This window comes from Schistosoma mansoni (assembly GCF_000237925.1).
Source record: "Schistosoma mansoni, WGS project CABG00000000 data, supercontig 0160, strain Puerto Rico, whole genome shotgun sequence".
Classification (NCBI taxonomy): domain Eukaryota; kingdom Metazoa; phylum Platyhelminthes; class Trematoda; order Strigeidida; family Schistosomatidae; genus Schistosoma; species Schistosoma mansoni.
The window spans coordinates 604,097-614,071 of NW_017386051.1; the positions used below are offsets into that span (position 1 = coordinate 604,097).

Genomic DNA, 9,975 nt, shown 5'->3' on the forward strand with positions numbered 1-9,975 from the left:
GCAGATTAGAGTTAAATAGAATTATCAGTAATATTTAAAAATAATTGATGAGATAATGATTGGATAGACGTTTTGTACTAATTTGTAACCGTCATACACTCCGGTATGGGTCACATCAATAGTTAATAAACTCGATGGATTAATATCATAACAGTTTGACAATCGTTTACACCTTCCCAACATTTATTTCTTATAAAAATGGTGAATTTGTCATTAGGCTAAAACAGTGGTACATCCCACTACTGGTCAAGATTTGGCTGTTTTGTTAGAAGAAATATGTCTATGATTAAAAGTATGAATTTATTTTCCAAAGCAAAAAAGACCAAGATATTTCTGAATATCTGTACATGTACAACAAGAAATATTACATATATACACCAATAAACGAAAACTTACACAGTTCTGATATGTATTCATACACTGCAATAACATTTGAATTAATGGACCAGGAAGATTATCTCTATGTCTCAAATGTATTGCAATATCATGTATACTAGCGTATAAATTTAATACACACCAATTAACTATAGGACGTCTTGATAAACCATTACGTTGAATTGATAATCTTGGTGGAATCATTACATATGGATGTAGAATAGTTGTTTGTTCATTGAGATTAGTTGTAGTGGTAGTTTCTAAAGGGGTTGATTCACTACCTGATACAATTACAGTCGTAGATGACGATGAGGCTGATGAAGCGCTAAATTTTCCAATTAATCGATTTAATTTAATTTCATTTTCTATTTTACATTTTAATTTACCAATAATTTGAATTGGCCCAGTATTAACATGAACACCAGTTCGTTTAGCATAAGAGACCCAAAAGATTAATTCTAATTGGGGTATGTTAATACTAAATTCTAATGATCTAAAGTAGGAAAAGTGAAGTAGCAAAATGAAACAATAAAATTATATATATATATATATATATATAATTGGACATATAACACGGAGTCCACCTAGGGGAGTTGGAAAACCTCACTCCAAACCAATAGTGCACATGGGCTCTAGTACTCTGATAGAACAAAAGGCGTATAAACCTATAGTTGGTCACCGACTACCATGGGACTGCATCTCCTAACATTATCCCAGTGCCTTGTGGATTAGAACCAGGGGGTGGCTTCCTAAGAAAACCACTTGCTTCGGTTAGGGCAACCGGGCAATATTCCAACCCTCACACAAACCAATGGTAACTAATACTGGCCTTATTGTTAATGTGTGGTGCTCTCTTGTGCCAATTTTTATGTGCTCAAATAAACAAAAAACTAAATAAAATATAACACAAACGTAAATTCATCCACACAGTATTAAGTAGGACTTACTGAAGTAGACGTCCAAAATGTGGTTTTCTTGGTGGCTTATATTTATATAAAGAACCACGACGAATAGGACGAGGAATTTGTGATAGACAATTCTAAAATCAATCAATCGATGAACGAAATAAGCAAGAAGTACAAAGTTATCAGAAACAGTGGGATAAAGTGTTGAGAGCCCACCAGAGAATTCTACGGAATATATATTTTTAGTAAGCAGTAAAACATATGAAAACTACTTCTTCAATTCAGAAAGCAATAGGTCCAGACGAGGTGGTTCGAGTCCACTTGACTAATCAACGTTTAGAAATTTTGAACGATATGGTTGAAAAATCAATGCATTCACTTTTTATCTTCGATTGGATCCCAAGTCTTTAAATTATTCGTAAATTGACTTTCATGGGCTAGAATCAAGTGGTTATCACACATTACAATCTTCAAGAAATGTGGATATCCACATACCGCTGAATGCCACAAACAGTTACTAAGGTGTATAGAAACCTGATGAGACTTAAATATGACAACACATTAGTATCGTACTAATAAGAACGATCCAGTAAAGTACATATGGATCCAACTGAATAATTATCAGTATAGAGTTTTGTACAACTCATAGAGATTTAAAATCACCAACTGATTGCACCGTGAACGTTGAACCTCCATTGTCCAAGGTGGATAACTGTCTCTCATTTAAAATGACGGCTCATTGCTCTAGAGGTTAAGTGTTCCTATGCGATATCGTAATTCCTGAATTCGATTCTCTATGTCGAGGTAGTGGATGTGTACTGGTGGCCATGTTTGATACTAGGAAGAAACGGCAATCCGGTGCTTGTAGATTTTCAATGGTAGTCTAACTAAGGTTAGCTTTTGATTTAAAAACTATGAAAATTCGATAATTTCCACAAATTTCTATACTGATCATTATAACTTCTCAATTTTCATGAACTGATGCTATATTTAGATATGGCTGCTCTTAGCTTTTTTCAACTTACTTTTCACTTAACTAGTAAACATAGTATATCAAGGGAATGGTTAGGCGTACGTAACGTAATACATTAACTTTTAAATAAATAGTCAATAAGGCTGTAAATTACACAAACAAGTTATATTAAGTATATTTGAATTTTCATTTGAGGACAATAACAGAAGTATTTTTTAAAAAAAAACAAGCTAATCGTACAAATTGTTACTATGCAAGCGAGATTGCGTTATGTCATAAAATAAACAAGTTGATGTAACGCATCGGTTAATTCACTTCCTCTATTGTTCTAATTACATAGCTACAATAAGACTTTAATTATTGAAAATAATTTGCATTTTAATAAGCGGATAGTGTTGCATGTAATCAGTAGTATACTTAGATAACTATACACTAATTTTAGGTTCTACAATATATTTTTTGAAAAGAAATAATAAAAATACAACGCAAAATTACCCGTAGTTTATCAGCAAATTTCAATACACTTGTATAGAATGAACACCAAGGTCTTTGATCCATAGTAGATGATCCAGTTGGAGGTGGTTTCACGGTGAAGTTAATACCCATAGCTAAACGATTAGCCCGGAAGTATTTAAAGGAGTCGTGCTGTAAAAAGTGATAATCATAATGGGCAGATTTAGGAATATATAATTCATTCTTTCCACATAATTAGTATATGGAACAGTGTGAAGTGTTGAATCATAAAGTTAATATCGCGGATTGATCTTAGTTAGACAACTATTAAACACTAGAGAGCACTAAACGGCTGTTTTGTCTTAGCATAGGAATCTTCAGCATTGAGCACTCATACGTCAACCTGGGATCGAATCTAAGACGTTCAGATCATGTAGTGAGAGGTTAAGCTTTAGATCAATTAGTTGTTACCCGAGAGTTTGCATACGCAACTTTAATCAACCGATAACGTAATAGTTTCTCTGCATTATAAACAAAAATGGCAGCTAACCAAAAATTTACTCATTTTTTAATTAGTTAAAATGAATGGAAATAAAGTGAAATCATATTGAAACTGAAGAGGGCAACTCGGAATGAGCAGGTCTGGATTACCGCGACAGATTTTCAGCCATATTATATAAAATGCTCAGTAACAAAATTACTGTTACATAAAGTAGTTCGTACATCCTGAAATGATTTAAGCCCACAGTAAATGATCTCAAGGATCGTTCCAGTGATCTTAATTATTATAGTAGCCAATATCTATGTTATCATTTATGACTGGAAGCAATGACTAGACAAATACGTGATACATGTTCTAAAAAGATCAGGATTAGAAACGTTTTCTAACTACATAGATGAATACTTATGCGGTTCATCCTTTGATTTTAAGTATCAACAACGGTTTTGGGTTCGAGTCCGAGAGTGTAAACCAACTCTGCGATGCAATTACATCCAGCTGAAGTGTACGGAATAGGACGAAACACGCATCTTTGATTCCACTGATAGCCACTATTCATTTCCGTTTAAAATGTTTGTAACTTAATGGTGATATCGAGGCAATCCGCACAGCATGCACATATACCAATAACAGATTGATCAATCGCAGTCTAGAACATCAATGGGAAGATCTGTAAAAACAAAAACGTGTGAATTCTTTATTCACTTTGCAGATTTATTAATTTGTGGTCTTTAATTTTTCGTCTTTGCTTGTTGATCAGTTTACAGAGTCTTAAGCGAATGTCAGTAGGTTATGTTGGTTCTTAATAACGCACAAGCTATTCGTTACCGTTTTTTTCACTAGGGTTTCATTTTCTGAACTGAATGGCTCAAACGTGTGGCTTTTACTGTTCTTCTGAACAACATTAAAATAAGCTTCAGGTGGAAGTGAGATATTCGAATTTCTCCACATATGACTCACAGCTTGTCCAGTCGACCTCGATCTTGATTGGTTATTGTTGACCATTAATTTGTTATTATGTGCCTCTTTATCTTGATTGTATCTCCCTTTGATTTGATTCTTGGTTCTATATTTGTCCAAGATTTTTCTGCTTGGTTGACATATTAATTGTTGATTGATCTGAGTGCCAAGCTTCTAAAAATCATTCAATGTTCGCATCATTCCATTTATTCAAAATTTCAACATTTTTCTATTTGAACACGTGCCCTCAATCGTCGACGTGGACTGATATAAGCAAAGATACATCATGGAACTTGGTACCTAGATGGTGTTTACGAAGAAAAAGATGAAGAGAACGCCCACTATGTTCGATATAGTGCTTCTCTCAGTTGAAACAATAAAAGCTCTACGATTAAAGCGTCCAACTCAGGGGACGAAACTTCACTTGAGCTACAAATCTTTTCCATTTCATCCACTCATCACTGTATTTTGAAATTTGTGTAATTATCCAATAACCGCTATTTTGAATCTAATCGGTCTACTATCGACTGACTGACACGCCTCATACACCACGTATAAGTAACTAGTCATCCCGCAATAGATATTTCTTTCTTTTGTACCTCAATATTGATAATTCTTGTTCTTAAAAATTCAGTATACATCTCTACTACTCTAACGAACGGTTGAATTAATAAGTGTAATTAAATTGATGGCAATAGAATAATAAATTTCTCTAGAGATTTCTATCGATTTGATAACATCAACTGATGCCACCTTGTTTTTAAAAACAGAAAAAGCTAACTAATAAACAAACCTGAGTCTGTTCTCTTGGTGATAGATAGTCCATATAACAATATTTCACTGAATGATGATCATTTGGATCACGTAATGATAACCAGTCTAATTTCACTCTGTTTAAAAGTAGTATAAGTGACAAACGTAAGTTAAGAAATAACTGCAAACAAATAATTTGCATACCTAATGAAAAAATTGAGTTTCAATTTTATTGACTATTAGGATTAGGAAACTACGAAATCTAACTGAAGTGGGATTTCCTGTCAGTAAAGCAGACAATCAGGAACCTGTCACATAAGTGCATTACTTCAATTTATCACATGTTGGCACATTGTGACGAAAATATGACGGAGGCCTATAGTTTGGACGCGATTGGAAGTAGACTTATACATTGATAGTTGCTACAGGAATGATATGAATTCTTTTTACGGATAGAGACAACTATCAACTCATTCCAAGTTGGAACACCTTTTAATTGCTAGATTTTTGTAAACAACTCAGTCAGTTCTATAACCACAAGGTCGCCACCACCTTCAAAAAGGGCTAGAGATAAGTCATCAGGGCCTGATGCTTGTGGCGCTTCAGGAGTTGGAGTTCCTTGAGCACCACGGAGGGTAGGACATTCTGCTCGATTACGCCGGGGCACCAGACCAGTTGAACTGCTCCTCGAAAAACTCTGCCCGTCGTCCAAGACGTCGGCAGATATTTTGGATTACTAGTGTAAGTTACTAAAGATTTGAGGACGGCCAAACCATAACATGACCATGTAGGTAGATGTAACTTATTTGGTTAGAGTTCGTAGGAAGAAGACACTATTTGGAAAAATAACGTTTAAGTTCATGCCTTATGCTACAGACCATACATAATATGTAGAGGACGGGAGGCTGAAATACAATATTTTGGCTGTTGAAATCTCTTTAGATGACACAAGGCTGAAAGTCATAACTCACCGGTCGAAAGTACCCAAAGGTTAAGCTTACTATTACTATTAATGCGACCATAGTGTTAGTAATTAAGTTTCAAAGCTAGGTAGTTGACAATAGTCAGCAAAGAATTGGAGGTATAAATCCCAAAGGAAGCACTAGTTTCTTTAAGATTCCAGGTAAATCATCTTGACAAAAATGTAATGTTTTCTGTTAACTAGCTCTTCAACTATCTTACATAAAAATAATGAACATGATATCAAGTCACATAGATGAGTGACCATATTGTAAATCGTTGATGCGGACTGCTGAGGAATCCCACAATAGGACGAAACAGCCGTCCAGTGCTTCCAGGTTTTCCATGGTGGTCTGGCTTCAATTGACTCATGATTTCAACTATATATAAATATTGTAAATTAGTCGATAGAATTTAATCTACGCTAAAGAATTAGACAAAACCTCACACTGTTCTCACTATTCAGTGATCAATATACACATTTATTTAGAATGATTTTATTTTTTGTAACATCTACAATCCATTCATATATATGTATCTATTATTGATATGTCGGAATAAGAAGGAGAGTTTGAGAGTTTTCTGAATTGATGTAACATTTTATGACATAATTTTTATTTGTAATATAACATTTTGATGACCATTTTATTCTCAGTGTGACATTTTGGTCGGGACAACAATGGCTACATATTTTCTGTGTAATATCAGTCAAGTGTAGATTTGATTCAGTATGAAAGATGTGATCTCATTCAGTGTGACTCTATGAACTATTTCTGTCTGAACTTCCGCAAAAGTATCTTTTCGTTGATGTAATGTTTATGGAAATGATCATCATGTGTATAAAATCAGTATATAAATGAGTGTATTTAATTTAACAACGATATGTGTTTGGACGACATGTTTTGAAAGAATCAATAAAACGTTCATTTATACCAGTCTTTTAATTTTTACTATACATCGTGAGAATTACATTGGTTCCAGTTTCCAAGTATAAGTAATAGGATTGTAAATATAACAGAACAGAGATTACACCAGACTATGATCAGACAATTATATTGGACAAAATACCAGATTAAAACAAATAAACATAGACTTACGTCATTTCTAAATGTGGTATATGAAATAATCGACATATTCCATCATACTTGGACGCAGTTTGATAGACAATATCTAAATCACCATCAATTCTTATAACTCCTGTAAAATACCAATCGATGTATAAATAAATTAATAATAATGAAAAGAAAAAAATATTTAATATTTTATCAGGATTGGGATTTGTAGAAATTTTAGTAATTATGATAGTTGAATCCATGAGTCGACCTAAGCTAGACAACCAATAAAAATCTGGAAGCACTGAACGGTAGTTTCTTCCTAGTATGGGACTCTTTAGCAGTGGTGGTCTCGCTTAGATCGACTCATGGATTTAACTTTTTAGTATTTTTCATGGAAAATAAATATATACAATATACATTGTAAATCGACTTTCATTAGATAATCAAATTATAACAAATATGTGTTACATTCAAGTACATGAATCTCTCTTTCTAGCAGTACACAATCAAGAAATGGTTAAATGAGATTAAAATAACTATTAATTGTTCTATGGTACATTCATAGTGTACAGTGTAATATGAAATCTTATAAGACATGTTTAAGTGATGGAAGATGATGTCGTTGAAGATAAAAACACAATGAATAATAATCACAAGTATCATCTAATCACACAATGTTCGATATTTTCATTATTTAAATGATATATACACTAATGTTTGGATTCAATGTTTTTGTAACAACGATGATGGCATATACACAGATAAAGAGTGAGAGACAGAGTTGTCTATCATATTTTCATCAGCTTAGATGATATAAAAATGTTCTGTTCAACAATCAAAACATCGGTCCGATGACATTATCTCTCTGATATCAAGGTTCCGATGATGATGACGATGATAAAAACTGATAATATGCGAACCGACACCAAACATGATTGTTAATAAGCCCCTCCCCTCTAGAACCTTATATCCATGATGTGTGGTAATGGAAATAAACGTGATTAGTCAGAGCGTGAATTAACGGACACACAAACTGATCATTAAATGTGAATTCCTTTCCTCCTATTGATTTCTACTCCGGACTCACTGAAAGTGACTTCTTGTAATAGAGTGGGGAAAAACATTTACTGTGGTTCTTAATTCTCGTCCGTAAATCGTATATCTGATATAATGTGATCTTTTCTGTCTATAGCATATTGTTCGAGTATCCGATCAGGAATCATTATAATATCAGACACCCAAACCAATTATATCATCATTTGATTGTATTAGCGTGGTATATTACAGAGAAAATTATTTTAAATCAACCTGTATATCAACCCCACAGAGCCAGAAGATATCGAAAAACAAAAGTCTGGTATATGGCTGTGAAAAACCAACTATTTTAGAGGTCGCGTTTTGTACACATTCTTAAATAATATAACAGTATGATGATAAAAGGTTATCAAATAGTTTATGCTGATTAGTTGAACAACAGAACAAATTATTTTTCCAACCATGTTATTCACTGCTCTCTGATTGGCGGTCTTATCACGTCATCCGTTAACAAGGCATCCACTCGGCCACAAGTTATAACAAACCATACAACAGAATCCATTAAAACACATGGAATAGAAAAAATAATCTCGGCAGAACTAAGCTATACCATCGATCCTGGGCTATCTTAAGAGAATCTGAAATTAACCGATTAGAATGTAGCTTTCGTAAAGGAATGGTGCATTACGAAAAGATGGTGACACTGGAAAGAATATAGTTTCGACATGTTTATAATTTAACTCTAAGCCTAACACTCATTACTATAATAATTCCGTCCCTGATACTCTTAAAATTCATATCTGTGGACCGTTTGGTGACCTAAATATCACACCTTCACAATGGATATATAAGATTCTATAGTTCACAGCATTCTGCGATTGATCTACGATCACATCACAAAACAAATTAGCATAAAAAAGAAATGATATTTGGCAGCAGGCAATCAGTCATTCTGTTTTAAAAATTATACATAAATTCAACTGTTGCTATCTTCATTCTGATAAGTCAACTCCAAGGGTATTTTAAAACCATCATGATCGTTTAGTTCTGTGGAAGTTTTTTTAATTTACTGACCACTGAACTAAAATGCTGATTTCTACTTCAGTCACTAATTGGTTCTCAATCATTTGTGATAAATAAAAAAAGAACTTTTAAAATAGAATACATATTTAAATAATACACAATTAAACAATATACCATTTTCCCAATGCACAACAGTACGATTCCATTGCCATGTGAAAAATTCTGTTGCATTATATGGACTTAAACTTGTTGAATATGACCAATGCATTGTATCAACAGCAAATAACAAATGGCCATGATAAAGTAAACGTATTTTATCCCACCAACCTAATGGCGGATAAGATTTGTCTTTTATTAAGGGTTTAATATCATCTAAACGCTGATTAAACCATGAGACAGTTGGTTCCCAATTAGCACCATAATATATATGAAAAGATTTTAAATCTGTTAGGAAAGATAGGAAAATGTTAAAGTAATATATATATATATATATATATATATATATATATATTTTCACAATAATATAAACACGAGCTGAGTTAGACAACCAATGAAAACCCAGTAGTAAAGAACAGCTATTTCGCCCTAGTATGGGACTATTCAGCTGTTCACGCTCATGACATCTCTTCATCCGAAAACTGAACCCAAGACCTTCGGTCTTACTCGCAAACGCTTAACCTCTAGGTTATGAAGCTGGTGGAAAATGCTAAATCATATATATGTATATATGACAATAAGGGAAATAAATACCAGCTACTAAGCAAATGTTACACATTTAAAAACGACCGTATAGCGGTAAAAATCCTTGAAAATGGGTATTTATTTAAGAAATAACAACCTGAAAAAAAATTTACGTTATATTTACGAAGACAGTGTAATATTTAACCATGAAAACAAGTTATCGGTATAAATCGGTTACTCTGGGAAACGTAAATAGTTATGACCTAAGAGTCATTTCACATAAAAAGATATTTTATGACTCTC

General features: G+C 33.3%; 1 protein-coding gene across 1 annotated transcript in view; it reads right to left on the minus strand.

The window, feature by feature from the left end:
• The window catches only part of Smp_160060 (hypothetical protein), a 96,805-nt gene that overhangs the window by 47,175 nt on the left and 39,655 nt on the right, over window positions 1-9,975 (minus strand). The window contains exons 24-29 of the mRNA XM_018798020.1: window positions 9,166-9,435; window positions 6,976-7,075; window positions 4,959-5,055; window positions 2,749-2,898; window positions 1,323-1,414; window positions 657-868 (exon numbers count right to left, since the gene is read on the minus strand). Coding sequence (XP_018646756.1) covers window positions 657-868; window positions 1,323-1,414; window positions 2,749-2,898; window positions 4,959-5,055; window positions 6,976-7,075; window positions 9,166-9,435 — 921 coding nt within the window. The remainder of the gene's footprint in view (window positions 1-656; window positions 869-1,322; window positions 1,415-2,748; window positions 2,899-4,958; window positions 5,056-6,975; window positions 7,076-9,165; window positions 9,436-9,975) is intronic.